This window comes from Mesoplodon densirostris, chromosome 3 (genome assembly GCF_025265405.1).
Source record: "Mesoplodon densirostris isolate mMesDen1 chromosome 3, mMesDen1 primary haplotype, whole genome shotgun sequence".
Classification (NCBI taxonomy): Eukaryota; Metazoa; Chordata; class Mammalia; order Artiodactyla; family Ziphiidae; genus Mesoplodon; species Mesoplodon densirostris.
The window spans coordinates 120,151,937-120,168,833 of NC_082663.1; the positions used below are offsets into that span (position 1 = coordinate 120,151,937).

The following is a 16,897-nucleotide window of genomic DNA, read 5'->3' on the forward strand; positions in this document are numbered from 1 at the left end:
TTCACTAAGGTATCTGACCGTTAAGTAGATGAGGTAACTTGGATTCCATGGAAAAAATTATTGTGTAGTGATTTATTTTTATATAAAAAGCAGGAGAAGAAAAATAATAAATGGAATTTAAAATGTTTTAGGCACCTCTTCTTCTTTTTTGTTTTTCTTACCTAGCATCCATTTCCTCTTCTTGTTTTTTTCCTTCTGGGGCTTGTTGTAGTTTTGTGAAAGACCTGAATGAGGATTTTTCAAGAATAAATGCTCAGGCACATAAATCTTAAGGAACTGACAGTTCGCTTTGATAAGGGCAAAGGATATAATTGTAGCAATGGATAGTATATTAGTTTTGTAGTGCAGCTGCAACAAGTTACCACAAACTTGGGGGCTTGAAACAACAGAAATTTATTCTCTCACAGTTCTTAGAGGCCAAAAGTTCAACAAGGTGTTGGCAGGGTGATGTTCCTTCTGAAGCCTCTAGGAGAGACTTCTTCCTTGCCTCTTTCAGTTTCTGGTGGCTCCTGGCATTCCTTGACTTGTGGCAGCATACCTCCAATTTCTGCCTCAGTCTTCACATTTCCTTCTTTCGTGTGTCTCTGTGCATCTTCTCTTTTCCTGTCTCTTATAAGGACACCTGTCATTGGATTTGTGGCCCACCCAAATCTAGGATAATGCTAGGGTTAAGGTTACCTTATTTATATCTGTAAAGATCTCTATTCCAAATAAAGACACATTTTTAAGGTTCTGGGTGGATATATCTTTTGGGGGCTACTATTCCAATCACTACAGATACAAGCTTGGTGGTATTTGTTGAGCATGGCTTCTCAGTGTCTTTCGCCATTAGGGGAAATGTGCTTGGATTTCTCGCAATGGTACTCTATCTCTCTGAGGGAAGGGAGAGAGACATTCTAGGTCCTCAGAAACCCTGAATAACAGCAGAATGTACCTCATACCTTCAGACATGTCATTCTCAAAATCTAGCAAAATTACTTTATAGGATTACAAAAATTCTCTTAAGCGAGCCGTGTTTCCTAGAGCTAATATCTGGATTCTAGACATAATTCCTCAATATGTCAGCAGTAGCCAGAGTGGCCACTGATTATAAAAAAAAACTATGGGGTGTTACAAATATGCAGTTGCATTGCAACTATGTAATGATATAATGGCCAGTCTGCAGCTATGTGCAGTTTAAGCTCCAGGAGAAATTGGGTACATGAGTTCTTGCACTGGTCTTCATGAGAACCAACCTCCTCATTTTCAGTCCACATAATTTAGGCATGTCTGATTTCATCTCCTAGCTTCAAGAATGAATAAGCAACCAATGTCTGGCCAATGTGAGAACCATCACAACTATGGACTAAAGGAAAGATACATCATCTAAACTGGGTCAAGGGAAGTGATACTCTAGGACTTTTGCTGGGGATATTAGGAAAAGGGCATTTTTTTTTTCTGCTGAGAGTCACTAAATGTGGCCTAAAAATAGGTGGCCTAAAAGTTACTTTGGTCATTTTTGCTCTTCCTGAAACTGGTAAATAATTGTCTATTTCCATGCATAAGACAATAAATGATGCTCTGCTTTTTTGCTTAAGTCAGTTTACTTGGGGTTCATTGTTAGAGTATGATTAATATAAGTATATACTTTATAGATGGTGTAAATAAGTATCTTAAGATATTGGACTAAAGGGAGAAATTAGCATTGGTTTTCAGTACTAGGAAAAGGTAGTTTTTCTTTAGCAGGGATTTTTCTTTTCTTTTACAGACACTATAAATCTTGCAGTTAATTTTGTTTTCCTCTTTGCTGAAAACAAAGTTTGTGACCTCCTCAGAGTAACTGAAAATAACTTTTATGCATTTTAAACACTGACCCACCCTCAATTAATTTTATTTTATTCCTATGTTATCTTTATCATGTTTTCATAGTTTGTGCATGAAGGGGACAGCTGAGAATTATTAAAATAAGATATTCTCAAATAATTAACACTAAAAAGAGGTCAATTATACTGTTCTTGAATGAAAATCCAAATGTAGTAGAAAAGGGAACTTTTTTTTTTACACCTTTATTGGAGTATAATTGCTTTACAATGGTGTGTTAGTTTCTGCTTTATAACAAAGTGAATCAGTTATACATATACATATGTTCCCATATCTCTTCCCTCTTGTGTCTCCCTCCCTCCCACCCTCCCTATCCCACCCCTCTAGGTGGTCACAAAGCACCAAGCTGATCTCCCTGTGCTATGCGGCTACTTCCCACCAGCTATCTATTTTACGTTTGGTAGTGTATATATGTCCATGCCACTCTCTCGCTTTGTCACAGCTTACCCTTCCCCCTCCCCATATCCTCAAGTCCATTCTCTAGTAGGTCTGTGTCTTTATTCCTGTCTTACCCCTAGGTTCTTCATGACATTTTTTTCTTAAATTCCGTATATATGTGTTAGCATACGGTATTTGTCTTTCTCTTTCTGACTTACCTCACTCTGTATGACAGACTCTAGGTCCATCCACCTCATTACAAATAGCTCAATTTCATTTCTTTTTATGGCTGAGTAATATTCCATTGTATATATGTGCCACATCTTCTTTATCCATTCATCTGATGATGGACACTTAGGTTGTTTCCATCTCCTGGCTATTGTAAATAGAGCTGCAATGAACATTTTGGTACATGACTCTTTTTTTTTTTTTTTTTTTTTTTTGCTGTACGCAAGCCTCTCACCGCTGTGGCCTCTCCCGTTGCGGAGCACAGGCTCCGGACACACAGGCTCCGCGGCCATGGCTCACGGGCCCAGCCGCTCTGCGGCACGTGGGATCCTCCGGGACCGGGGCACGAACCCGCGTCCCCTGCATCGGCAGGCGGACTCCCAACCACTGCGCCACCAGGGAAGCCCCATGACTCTTTTTGAATTATGGTTTTCTCAGGGTATATGCCCAGTAGTGGGATTGCTGTGTCATATGGTAGTTCTATTTGTAGTTTTTTAAGGAACCTCCATACTGTTCTCCATAGTGGCTGTACCAATTCACATTCCCACCAGCAGTGCAAGAGTGTTCCCTTTTCTCCACACCCTCTCCAGCATTTATTGTTTCTAGATTTTTTGATGATGGCCATTCTGACCGGTGTGAGATGATATCTCATTGTAGTTTTGATTTGCATTTCTCTAATGATTAATGATGTTGAGCATTCTTTCATGTGTTTGTTGGCAGTCTGTATGTCTTCTTTGGAGAAATGTCTCTTTAGGTCTTCTGCCCATTTTTGGATTGGGTTGTTTGTTTTTTTGCTATTGAGCTGCATGAGCTGCTTGTAATTTTTGGAAATTAATCCTTTGTCAGTTGCTTCATTTTCAAATATTTTCTCCCATTCTGAGGGTTGTCTTTTGGTCTTATTTATGGTTTCCTTTGCTGTGCAAAAGCTTTGAAGTTTCATTAGGTCCCATTTGTTTATTTTTGTTTTTATTTCTATTTCTCTAGGAGGTGGGTCCAAAAGGATCTTGCTGTGATTTATGTCATAGAGTGTTCTGCCTATGTTTTCCTCTTAGAGTTTGATAGTTTCTGGCCTTACATTTAGGTCTTTAATCCATTTTGAGCTTATTTTGGGAACATTCTTAATTAAGAATACATTATCCAAATGAGGAACAAATGAATTGTTAATTTACAAACATCTGTTAACAGTTCAGAAAACAAACTAAAAATGGAATATATAAATATATTTTCAATTTATAAAGTATAAAATAAATACCCTTTGATTCCTGTGTGCTTTATGTGAAGAAACTGAGAAAAAATTCTGTTATATTCAAAAGAACTGAAAGCAGGGTCTCAGAGATATTTTCACACCCATGCTCATAATAGCACTATTCACAATAGCTAAGAGGTGGAAGCAGCCCTGATATCCATAGACAGATGGATGAATGGATAAACAAACTGTGGTATATACATGCATCAGAATATTATTCAGCCTTAAAAAGTAAGGAAATCCATCACATACTACAACATGGATGAACCTTGAGGACATTATGCTAAGTGAAATAACCCAGTTACAGACAAATACTGTAAGATTCCACTTATGTGAGGTACCTAGAGTAGTCAAATTCATAGAACCAGAAAGTAGAATGGTGGTTAGAGGGGTGTGGTGTGGTGGGAAAGGGGAGTTGTTTTCTAATGGTTATAGATGGAAGTTCATGTTTGCAAGATGAAAGTTCTCAAGATCTTTTCCACAACAATGTGAATATACTTAACATACTAAATTGTATACTTAAAAGTTGATGAGATGGTAAATTTTGTTACATGTTTTTAACACAATTAAAGGGAGAATGATATATTTCAGAGTTTAAAATAAATATTTTCCCTAAATGAAAGCTATCAGTAAACTTAGACTAGACAATTGTTTAATTTTAAATCTACAGAATAAATAGTAGAGCCTACATTTTGGCCACATGATGTCGCTGTCTACTACAGTGTATTCTGTAGGAAGAAAAATATCCAGGACCCTATTGTGACTCCAGAGAGACAGAACAATAAGAGAAGCAGCAGGACTTGAGCAGAGACTAGAGGACAATATTTAAAATTTTGCAAAACATGATATTCTAATTTGATCAAGTCGCTGAGTATTGGTGATGGTGTCTTCTAAGAGTAGGGGCGGAGAGGTCGGGTGTCTGCTACTCTTGCTTCTGCTCCTCGCTGCAGGGGAGGCCAGGAGCAGCCAGGTCCACTACTCCGTCCCCGAGGAGGCCAAACACGGCACCTTCGTGGGCCGCATCGCCCAGGACCTGGGGCTGGAGCTGGCGGAGCTGGTGCCACGCCTGTTCCGGGTGGCGTCCAAAGGCCGCGGGGACCTTCTGGAGGTAAATCTGCAGAATGGCATTTTGTTTGTGAATTCTCGGATCGACCGGGAGGAGCTGTGCGGGCGGAGCGTGGAGTGCAGCATCCACCTGGAGGTGATCGTGGACCGGCCGCTGCAGGTGTTCCATGTGGAGGTGGAAATAAAGGATATTAATGACAATCCGCCAGTGTTTCCAGTGACAGTAAAGACTATCCGGTTTCATGAATCGAGGCTGCTTGACTCGCGGTTTCCTCTAGAGGGGGCGTTTGATGCAGATGTCGGAGTAAATGCTCTTCTCTCCTACAAGCTCAGCTCCAGTGAGTTTTTCTTTCTAGATATACAGACAAATGATGAACTAAGCCAGTCTTTGTCTCTTGTGCTGAGGAAATCGCTGGACAGAGAGGAAACTGCCGAGATTAATTTGTTACTGGTGGCTACTGATAGGGGCAAACCTGAGCTCACAGGCACCGTTCAATTGCTTATTAAGGTATTAGATGTGAATGACAACGAACCTACTTTTGACCAATCAGTTTACAAAGTACAATTGTTAGAGAACATCGCAAAGGGATCCTTGGTGATTAAATTAAATTCTTCTGATGCAGATGAAGGATCAAACAGCGAGATTGTGTATTCATTTAGTAGTGATGTGTCCCCCAATATAAAGACCAAGTTCAAAATAGATCCCAGCTCAGGGGAAATCAGAACTAAGGGACAATTAGATTATGAGGAAGTGAAATCTTATGACATTCAAGTCATTGCGTATGACAACGGGACTCCACCAATGTCTGGGCACTGTAAAATTTCAGTAAAACTTGTGGACATCAATGATAACACACCAGAAGTCTCAATCACGTCTCTTTCACTTCCCATCCGAGAGGATGCTCCGCTGGGAACAGTCATCGCCCTCATCACGGTGTCTGACCGCGACTCCGGTGCCAACGGGCAGGTGACCTGCACCCTGACCCCCCATGACTTCTTCAAACTGCTGTCCACCTTCAAGAATTACTACTCGCTGGTGCTGGACAGCGCCCTGGATCGCGAGAACCTGGCGAACTATGAGGTGGTGGTGACAGCACGGGACGCAGGCTCGCCTTCCCTGTCGGCCACAGCCAGCGTGTCCGTGGAGGTGGTCGACGTGAACGACAACGCGCCCACGTTCGCGCAGCCCGAGTACACGGTGTTGGTGAAGGAGAACAACCAGCCCGGCTGCCACATCTTCACGGTGTCGGCGCAGGATGCGGACGCGCTGGAGAACGCGCTGGTGTCCTACTCGCTGGTGGAGCGGCGGGTGGGCGAGCGAGCGCTGTCGAGCTACGTGTCGGTGCACGCGGAGAGCGGCAAGGTGTACGCGCTTCAGCCACTGGACCACGAGGAGCTGGAGCTGCTGCAGTTCCAGGTGAGCGCGCGCGACGCTGGTGTGCCGCCTCTGGGCAGCAACGTGACGCTGCAGGTGTTCGTGCTGGACGAGAACGACAACGCGCCCGCGCTGCTGCTGCCCGGGCCAGGTGGTGGGGCGGGCGCGCTGAGCCAGCTGGTGGCTCGGTCGGTGGGCGCGGGCCACGTGGTGGCGAAGGTGCGCGCGGTGGACGCGGACTCGGGCTACAACGCGTGGCTGTCGTACGAGCTGCAGCCGGCGGCGAGTGGCGCGCGCAGCCCGTTCCGCGTGGGGCTGTACACGGGCGAGATCAGCACGACGCGTGCCCTGGACGAGGCGGACGCGCCGCGCCAGCGCCTGCTGGTGCTGGTGAAGGACCACGGCGAGCCGGCGCTGACGGCCACGGCCACCGTGCTGCTGTCGCTGGAGGACAGCGGCCAGGCGCCCAAGGCCTCTTCGCGGGCGTCGACGGGCGCCGCTGGCGCGGAGGCCGCTCTGGTGGATGTGAACGTGTACCTGATCATCGCCATCTGCGCGGTGTCCAGCCTGTTGGTGCTCACGCTGCTGCTGTACACGGCGCTGCGGTGCTCGGCGCCTCCCAGCGAGGGCGCGTGCGGCCCCGGGAAGCCCACGCTGGTGTGCTCCAGCGCGGTGGGGAGCTGGTCTTACTCGCAGCAGAGGCGGCAGAGGGTGTGCTCTGGGGAGGGGCCGCCCAAGGCAGATCTCATGGCCTTCAGCCCCAGCCTACCTCAAGGTCCAGACTCAGCAGAAGAAAGGCAGCAACTCTCGGAATCAGAACAGTTCGGAAAGGTGAGTCTTTAAATTTTTTTTTCTGTCGCCTCTAAAATTGTTCTATTCTCTTTGTTCTCTATGATTCTACTAATTTTTAAAATTAATTATTATTGGAGTACGGTTGATTTACAACGTTGTTTTAGCCTCCTCTGCACAAAAAAATGAATCAGCCATACACAGTCTATTAATTATTTTGATTCATAGCTCTGCTTTTATTTTGTATCATTATCTTGTGCAATATATGGTGTGAATTGGAAATCAATTTCTTGCATTGAGAACAACTTAAATGATTTTCTTATTTTTACATTTTGGATTTTCCATAATTAAATCTTGCCATGAACAATATGATTAAAGTGTTGAGAAAACACTTTAGCAAAATTTGAAAACTTAACATTATGTGTAAATATTTTTTCTCAAATTAAAAAATCACAATTTGAAAAAATTTAAAGAGGGTGATTATGGAATACATATTTTCAATTTACACCATCCATTCTGTCATAATATGTTGGGAATTTCCTAAATTATTCTTTTGATCAAGAATTCATTTATCTTTATCTGTTTATGTAACAGTTAATATGTTAGTTTTTCTTTTCATGTATTTAAACGCAGCCTGAACAGATTTTTAACGCCAGGACCTCCAAAGTATATATCATAGCTCCTTACAACACATGACATCACTTAGAAATAATTGCTAATCTTAGGTATGTCTTTCAGTAGTAAAAAGATTTCACATTTGCAAAATCCTTAGAGTTTTAAGGCACAGTAGAGAGTTTATTGAGAAAAAAAATCTCCCTCAATTTTGTTTAATTAAAAAAAATTTTTTAAGTCACATTGTGGGGTGGCCGGGTGGTGGGACTTTTTCTTCATACAAGTGGAGAGTACTTTAACCCAGTCTTTATGTTAGTGGGGTGCTTAGTGAAGCTTAAAGTATATCACTGGGCTAATGTATGCAGACCTCCCACTGTGCAGAGATTGACCACCTTCCTTTGGTAACACACACTATGCCCGTGATAACATTTTCTAAGACTGAGCTCACTTAATTTCACCTGGCAGCAACTATATTCCTAATGAAGTTGGAGTTTTTCCAAAAGGCAAAGACTGGCATTGAATGACTACATTTTCACTGGTAACTACTATGTTGGGTAATTAAAACACTAAACTTGATGAGTAAATAAGTAAATGTTACACTTGGAAAGGAAATTAAAAACACTTTTTTTTTTCAACAAAAGGAAGATGTCTTGGGGTGAAATTACTGTCTTCTACTACTCTTTGGTCCTTAGTTATTTGCTGGTTTTTCCCCCCCAAATGATGAATTGATGAATCATGAAATAACTTCCACTAAGTGACCTTAGCTTTAGCCATTTCACAGATAGGCCAGAATATCAATTTCTATCTGGGATCTGCTATTAAAGGAATTGAGGAGTTTGGTGGGGAAATACTGAACTTCATTTAAGGATAATCTGTTCCTGTGGGAAATATATTAGCTCCTTAGAGTTGATAAGCCTCAAAATACAGTGAGTATATATTTCCTGGGAATCAGAAAAATTCATCTGAGGCTTTACAGAGGAAAACAAATGGCTGAAGCTCTTTCCTGGGATGAGTCATCCCACCTAGAGTACTATAGCTACTCACCACCTTCTTGATACTAGTGTACAGAAAGTGTGAATGGTCAGATGGAATCTGTCCTACTGGAAGTCTGGCTACTACATTTCTACTCTAGGTAAATGGTAAGCTTTTAAAATTATATCCAGGTGTGCCCATATCTCCAGGAGTCACAATACCTCACTGCATAAGTTCTTATTGATTTCTTATTCCTTATTTACATTTTCTTGATTCAGTTGCCAAAAGAGATGTCTAAGTGAGAGTAGATATTATTCACTGATACCTTAACCACACATGAGCACAACTTTAAACTCATATAGTTCCTTTAGTATTAACTTCATCTCCTAATAATCATTATGGAATCTACTCTGTTATAAATTCCCTGTGCCATTCCAAGTTGCAGATAGTATACTCTTAAATGTCATGAAATGTGAAGTATTACAGTAAGTTGTGAAAGCCATCTCAATATGAAGTCCATGATATTTAAAAATTTTAATTTTGTCTCTCATTTTAAAACTAGCTACTACTTTTCAAGATCCATCAAAGCACTAACTGGCATATTGATATCTTAATTATTTCCTAGATACACTCTTTTCCAAAATAATTCTTAAATGTTTACTTTTTTAAAAAAGACTTCTTGATGTGGACCATTTTAAAGTCTTTATTGAGTTTGTTACAATATTGCTTCTGTTTTTTATGTTTTTGGTTTTTTGGCCCCAAGGCATGTGGGATCTTAGCTCCCTGACCAGGGATCAAACCCGCACCCCCTGCATTGCAAGGCAAAGTCTTAACCATTGGTCCACCAGGGAAACCCATTAAATGTTTACTTCTTTTTCATGAACTAGTACAAGAGAATCAATTAGAAATTATCTGTTTGATATTAACGAATAATATCAATGTAACTTACCTCTTTACTTATATTCTTGAGAAAGTTAATTTAAAATATTCACTTATTTATACATTAAAATTTAATTGATAATTTATTCTATTCTAAATGTGAATGATAAAATATGAGTAAGTTGCAATGCAGTCTTGCATTCAATGAGTACATGGAAAACCTGGTATGAAAACTTTTCTTCTAATATTTAAATCACATTTTTTGTTTGTTTTTGGCTGCACCCTCGGCAGTGGAAGCATGGAGTCCTAACCACTGGAGCACCAGGGAATTCCCTTAAAGCACATGTTTGATTTCATTTAAAAAGAGTCCGACTATAAGCAAAAATCTGGGCATTCTCTTACCTCTCTAAATTCAACCTCTTCCCATGAATTTTCTTTGCTCAGCTTCCAAATGCTCAGAGAATGCATGCCTTTTACTAACTTTACAGAGACATTTAGTATATTTCATTGCCTAGTCTTACATGTGTTGAGTCATATTCCAAAGTTACTTTTCTCTCTTTAATAATTGGTTAAGCACCAATTATTACAAGTAACAGCTTTTTAAAAAATTGGAATCCAGAAATTCATCCAGAGTGGAGATTAGTAAAAACAGAATCATTTCATATTATGAACATGTTAAGATATACAGGTAAATTGAAATGTACAAGTGATGTGGAAATTTAAAAAACTAATATACTTTTCCTTGGTATGATGTGTATATAACAAATATCCAAACACACAGTGTTTTCATGCAACAAAAACCAAATTTACAGAATAACTGCATTGTAAAAGATTGACTTGTAGCATCTTTATATAAATAGTTGAGACAGCTAACAAAGATGCAGTTGTTGGATAAAGGACACGGGAGTGGTTCGTAGACATTCTACAAAGTAAGAAACATAAGTGAACATATTTTATAAATTAACAATTGCCATAGTAATGTAGAAGTAAAATTTTCAATGTCTGTTGTTTTGATGGTTACAAATATCAAAGACCCGATTTTTCTCTAAAATGTAGACTTTGTGGCCAAGCGGTTAAAGTCATGAGTCTTGAATCATATTGAGATCCTACTCAACACCACCAGTTAATATTATTTTTAAGTTGCTTAACCTGTACGCATTTCCACTTCACTGTTTGTAAAAAGTGAATCATATTGGGCTTCCCTGGTGGCGCAGTGGTTGAGAATCTGCCTGCTAATGCAGGTGACATGGGTTCGACCCCTGGTCTGGGAGGATCCCACATGCCGCGGAGCAACTAGGCCCGTGAACCACAACTACTGAGCCTGCGCGTCTGGAGCCTGTGCTCTGCAACAAGAGAGGCCGCGATAGTGAGAGGCCCAGGCACCGCGATGAAGAGTGGACCCCGCTTGCCACAACTAGAGAAAGCCTTCACACAGAAATGAAGACCTAACACAGCAAAAATAAATAAATTAATAAACTCCTACCCCTCAACATCTAAAAAAAAAAAAGCGAATCATATTAATACCTACCTCAGAGGGTTGTTGTGAGAATTTAATGGGATAACCCTATTAAAACAAATGAAATAGTACTTGTCACATCAGAAATATTTCCAATAGATGTCCACTACTGTTATAATAGTAATCACTATTTTACTATATTTAACTATATACCATGGATTGGCCTAATTTAAAGTCATGAATTAGCATAAAAGTTCTAAGGATATATTTTGATAAAATATGAAGACTTTGAGGAGTGCTCAAAGGAAATTACAGGGAAACAAAATGGGGGAAAGTTCAGTGGAAGGAAAAAAAGGTAAATACATTTATTTAATACTTACACATTTAGCCACATGATGTCGCTGTCTACCGCAAGGTATTTCACCACAAAAGATATACAGCATTTATTACGTACTAAGATGCTGGTTTTCCTCACCATCTCTGAAATACGGGCACGGAATGATTAAGAAATGAAAAATAAGGAACTAGAAATATTTAAAAATTTTTGATCGTTGCAAAAGCGACCCAATATTTGGAAAAACGCTTGCAATGGTATTTTTCTGGAGAGAAGGTCAGGGATTCTGGCGACTACTGCTTTCGGTTCTGCACCTCCTATTCTGGGAGGCAGGGAGCGGCCAGGTCCATTACTCTGTCTCCGAGGAGGCCAAACACGGCACCTTCGTGGGCCGCATCGCCCAGGACCTGGGGCTGGAGCTGATGGAGCTGGTGCCGCGCCTGTTCCGGGTGGCATCCAAAGGCCGCGGGGACCTTCTGGAGGTAAATCTGCAGAATGGCATTTTGTTTGTGAATTCGCGGATCGACCGGGAGGAGTTGTGCGGGCGGAGCGCGGAGTGCAGCATCCACCTGGAGGTGATCGTGGACCGGCCGCTGCAGGTGTTCCATGTGGAGGTGGAGGTGAAGGACATTAACGACAACCAGCCGGTTTTTCCAATGGCAGTAAAAAATTTGTTTATTTATGAATCCCGGCCGCCTGGTTCTCGGATTCCGCTAGAGGGCGCATCAGATGCAGATATCGGAGCTAATTCGCTATTGACCTACACTCTTAACTCCAATGAATATTTTACCTTGGATGTTAAAAGAAATTATGTGGAAATTAAATCCCTTGGACTTGTGCTGAAAAAACTTTTAGATCGAGAGGACACTCCTGAGCATCACTTACTTATAACAGCAGTTGATGGTGGGAAACCAGAACTCACTGGTACTATTCAACTGAAGATCACCGTTGTAGATGTAAACGACAATGCCCCAGAGTTTGAGAGCACGATCTACAAAGTCAGATTATTTGAAAATGCACCAAACGGTACCCTAGTAGTGACTGTTAACGCCTCTGATTTGGATGAAGGGATAAATAAGGACATTGTGTATTCTTTCAATACAGACATGTCAGCAGATACTTTGTCGAAATTCCACTTAGACCCTGTTAATGGATACATCAGTGTAAAGGGTAACATAGATTTCGAGTTCACTAAGTTATATGAAATCCGGGTAGAAGCAACAGATAAAGGAAATCCCCCAATGGCAGGTCACTGCACGGTTGTAGTGGAAATTGTGGACACCAACGATAATGTACCTGAGTTGGTTGTCAAATCACTCTCTTTACCTGTATTAGAAGATGCTCCACTAGGAACGGTAATCGCTCTGATCAGCGTCTCCGACCGCGATTCCGGTGCCAACGGGCAGGTAACCTGCACCCTGACTCATCATGTACCCTTCAAGCTGGTGTCCACCTTCAAGAATTACTATTCGCTGGTGCTGGACAGCGCCTTGGATCGCGAGAGTATGGAGAACTATGAGGTGGTGGTGACCGCGAGGGACGGGGGCTCGCCTTCCCTGTCGACAACGGCCAGCGTGTCCGTGGAGGTGGCCGACGTGAACGACAACGCGCCCGCGTTCGCGCAGCCCGAGTACACGGTGTTCGTGAAGGAGAACAACCCACCCGGCTGCCACATCTTCACGGTGTCGGCGCGGGATGCGGACGCTCAGGAGAACGCGCTGGTGTCCTACTCGCTGGTGGAGCGGCGGGTGGGCGAGCGAGCGCTGTCGAGCTACGTGTCGGTGCACGCGGAGAGCGGCAAGGTGTACGCGCTGCAGCCGCTGGACCACGAGGAGCTGGAGCTGCTGCAGTTCCAGGTGAGCGCGCGCGACGCGGGCGTGCCGCCTCTGGGCAGCAACGTGACGCTGCAGGTGTTCGTGCTGGACCAGAACGACAACGCGCCCGCGCTGCTGCTGCCCGGGCTGGGCGGCGGGGCGGGCGCGCTGAGCCAGCTGGTGGCTCGGTCGGTGGGCGCGGGCCACGTGGTGGCGAAGGTGCGCGCGGTGGACGCGGACTCGGGCTACAACGCGTGGCTGTCGTACGAGCTGCAGCCGGCGGCGGGTGGCGCGCGCAGCCCGTTCCGCGTGGGGCTGTACACGGGCGAGATCAGCACGACGCGCGCCCTGGACGAGGCGGACGCGCCGCGCCAGCGCCTGCTGGTGCTGGTGAAGGACCACGGCGAGCCGGCGCTGACGGCCACGGCCACCGTGCTGCTGTCGCTGGAGGACAGCGGCCAGGCGCCCAAGGCCTCTTCGCGGGCTTCGACGAGCGCCGCTGGCGCGGAGGCCGCTCTGGTGGATGTGAACGTGTACCTGATCATCGCCATCTGCGCGGTGTCCAGCCTGTTGGTGCTCACACTGCTGCTGTACACGGCGCTGCGGTGCTCGGCGCCGCCCAGCGAGGGCGCGTGCGGCCCCGGGAAGCCCACGCTGGTGTGCTCCAGCGCGGTGGGGAGCTGGTCTTACTCGCAGCAGAGCCGGCAGAGGGTGTGCTCTGGGGAGGGGCCGCCTAAGGCCGACCTCATGGCCTTCAGCCCCTGTCTTCCACCGGGCCCCATTAGTGCGGATAGAGAAGAGCAGACGGATGTGAAGGTTGATCTTCCTGCTAAGGTGAGTAATTTTAAAAAATCCTTTAAAAAAGTGTTTGTTTTTAATTCTCAACGTTACTACTCCTTTGGAAACATTTTAATAGTTAATTAGTCTTGTTGCTGTCGGTAGAGTTTTCAAGGTATTGGTTTTGTGGTTAACGTGTTTGAATTTCTTGTGACTAATGGTTTTGAACCAAATCAGCAATAAGTGGTGAGACCCATACTTGCAGGTTTTTAAAAGTCGCTGTAGAATTATTTTATTGCTACAAATCTGGATAGAAACTAAATATATTTTCCAGGGTAAATTGAATTGATTAGAATATTTGACTTAAACTGTGGTGTTTTAATACCTGCACAATTCTTCAGTAACTTATGACACTTTTTATTGGAAATTCCTACTAGTTGTTAGTCCAAATGTCACTGACACACTTCCTTTTTATTATGCTTTTACATATTCAGTTTCAAATATTAGTTTATTAAGCCTGTTGTCTCCTATAGAGCCTCTTTTACTCACTTATCCATTTATCTGTATTCTCAGTTCCTCCTTTCTACTTGAACATGATTGTTTTAATTTTTGTGCTCACATTTGGCAATACTGTGTATTGTTGCTAGTTTTCCAATTGGGTAAAAAAAAAGCTAGAATAATAAATTTATTGCTTTTAGAATTGTATCATTTTCTATCTTCTGTTTCTCACTACTTTTTATTAGTAAGCATTAAGAAATCAATAGGAAGTGAAATTTTAATACTCTCTTTATTATATCATCATTTATAAAATATTGCTTTTGAAAGATATTATTAATCTTGTTAAGAAATATTATTTTCTATCTGAACAGTGTAGAGAAAAATACTGTATATCTCATTTTAAAACTATTCAATTAGCAAAACTTATTTATTATTAACCTCTTTTACATGCAGTATTAATGATGCTAATGTCCCCAAAGTTCAATAAGTCAATGTTATTACTGGTGACCCTCCTCTGGATACCAACCTATTAATGTGTGTCATGTAGCAAGTACAAAGTTCCAAATAACTGGAAGTGAAATTATTTTCCATTCATTCCACTATTTGGTATTTGGTCCGTTCCCCTAGTAAATAGTTGGTCTCCCATTGAAGTTTCTTTGCCACTGGAAACCAAAGCTTAGGTATGTTAGTGACTGGAGAATAGGCAAGTATTCTAAACCATTAGAGACAGAAATGAAGATACCAACCTTGCTCCAGTGTACTCCATTCTAATTTTGTGGAATACTTTTCCACACAAGTTATGTACTACAACTTCCTACTTCCTTGTTCAAGTTTCCTTTGTGAAACCTGGTTAATACTCAGTGACATTGTGGGATAGGCCAACATATAAAATACATAATCCTCCTTTTTTCCACTTCCATTTCCTCTTTCTGGCACTGTCCTTTGTGCCCTCCTGTCCATCAAGTATGAGCCACAGCATGTCCAACCTCAGTTCACTATTTATTTTATTAGGTATCATTTTCATCCTATTGTGAATAATAGGGCCATCCAGAGTTCTCGTCTTCCAGGATGTGGGACTTCAGTCTTCAAATCCAGCTCCCCTCTTCAAAAATTTTTTTTTTTAGTACAAATGGGCATATAGTTTTACTTTTAAAATAAATTTATTTATTTATTTATTTTTGGCTGCTTTGGGTCTTCGTTGCTGCACGCGGGCTTTCTCTAGTTGTGGCGAGTGGGGGCTACTCTTCGTTACGGTGTGCAGGCTTCTCATTATGGTGGCTTCTCTTGTTACGGAGCATGCTGTGCTCTAGACATGTGGGCTTCAGTAGTTGTGGCACGTGGGCTCAGTAGTTGTGGCTCACAGGCTCTAGAGCGCAGCCTCAGTAGTTGTGGTGCACAGGCTTAGTTGCTCCCCAGACCAGGGTCCAAACCCGTGTCCCTGCATTGGCAGGCAGATTCTTAACCACTGTGCCACCAGGGAAGTCCTCCTCTTCAACTTCTTGACTAACATGATTCTCAGCTAATAAGACATTTTAAAGACTTTTGAGTTTTTCCCTTTAGAGATGTGTTGTCTCTATACCCGGTAAATAGTGAATAGTTCCCAAATAAATAACCCTTCTATTCTTTTGCATTCCTCATCTATGCACTTAATTACTTACAAAATAAAGTAAATGGACAGGGAGTCCTTTTCACTTCTTTCAGCGTGTTTGATACTAATCATTTTGCACAAATCTGCAGTTTGGGTACTGGAACAGTGAAACTACTTTGATTTGTGTTTTAATTCAGAAAAAATGGGGGAGGCAGTGTGGCTTTTCATAGAATGGGAGCCTAGAGCTATTTTCACTAGATTGATTTTTTTTGTCTTAGACAACTATGGTGTAAGAGGTTTATGAACACAAAAGTCAAAGAAAGTTTTAAAATAGCTACCATCATGTCCTTCTATATTGTTTTTTGTGTGTCAGGAAAATATATTATGCTCTATTATTTGGGAATTCTTTATTGACCATTAGAACTATTAATGTCTCAAAGATCATGATTGCCAAGAACTGGAATGAAAACTAAGCTAAAATCCAGGTTTTCAATATGGAAATTGAAATATATCTTAAGTAGAGCAATGTCTAAGGAAAATATTTTTGTATCTCTGGAAAGTTATAGAGGTTGCTGAGATATCATATTTCTTAACTAGCTGCATGACCACCTTAATTTAATGCATTTTATTAAGCAATTGAAGAAAACCAAACCATTCTATAGGGTAAATGTTCAGCAAATGCTCAGTATGTATTCTGAGCTTTTAAACTATTATAACACAAATATTCTTTTTTTTGTGTGTGTGGTGCATGGGCCTCTCACTGTTGTGGCCTCTCCCGTTGTGGAGCACAGGCTCCGGACACGCAGGCTCAGCGGCCATGGCTCACGGCCCCAGCCGCTCCGCGGCATGTACGATCTTCCCAGACCAGGGCACGAACCCGTGTCCCTTGCATCGGCAGGTGGACTCTCAACCACTGCGCCACCAGGGAAGCCCACAAATATTCTCTTTAAAAGTTTATATTTCAAAAATGGAGGATTAGACACACACACCCAAATACCTACAAAAGAGAAATTAATGTAATAAATG

General features: G+C 42.4%; 2 protein-coding genes across 2 annotated transcripts; both read left to right on the forward strand.

Moving 5' to 3' along the window:
* Positions 1-28: 28 nt before the first annotated feature.
* Positions 29-7,637, forward strand: LOC132486843 (protocadherin alpha-2-like). The gene is given in 4 exon segments (XM_060094417.1): positions 29-33; positions 4,608-4,672; positions 4,675-6,983; positions 7,575-7,637. Coding segments are annotated over 4 exon segments (2,442 nt in total).
* Positions 7,638-11,448: 3,811 nt separating this feature from the next.
* LOC132486844 (protocadherin alpha-3-like) lies at positions 11,449-15,441 on the forward strand. Its single transcript, XM_060094418.1, has 2 exons — positions 11,449-13,824; positions 15,337-15,441. Exons 1-2 carry the CDS (start codon positions 11,449-11,451, stop codon positions 15,439-15,441), a joined length of 2,481 nt encoding a protein of 826 aa, XP_059950401.1.
* Positions 15,442-16,897: the final 1,456 nt, after the last annotated feature.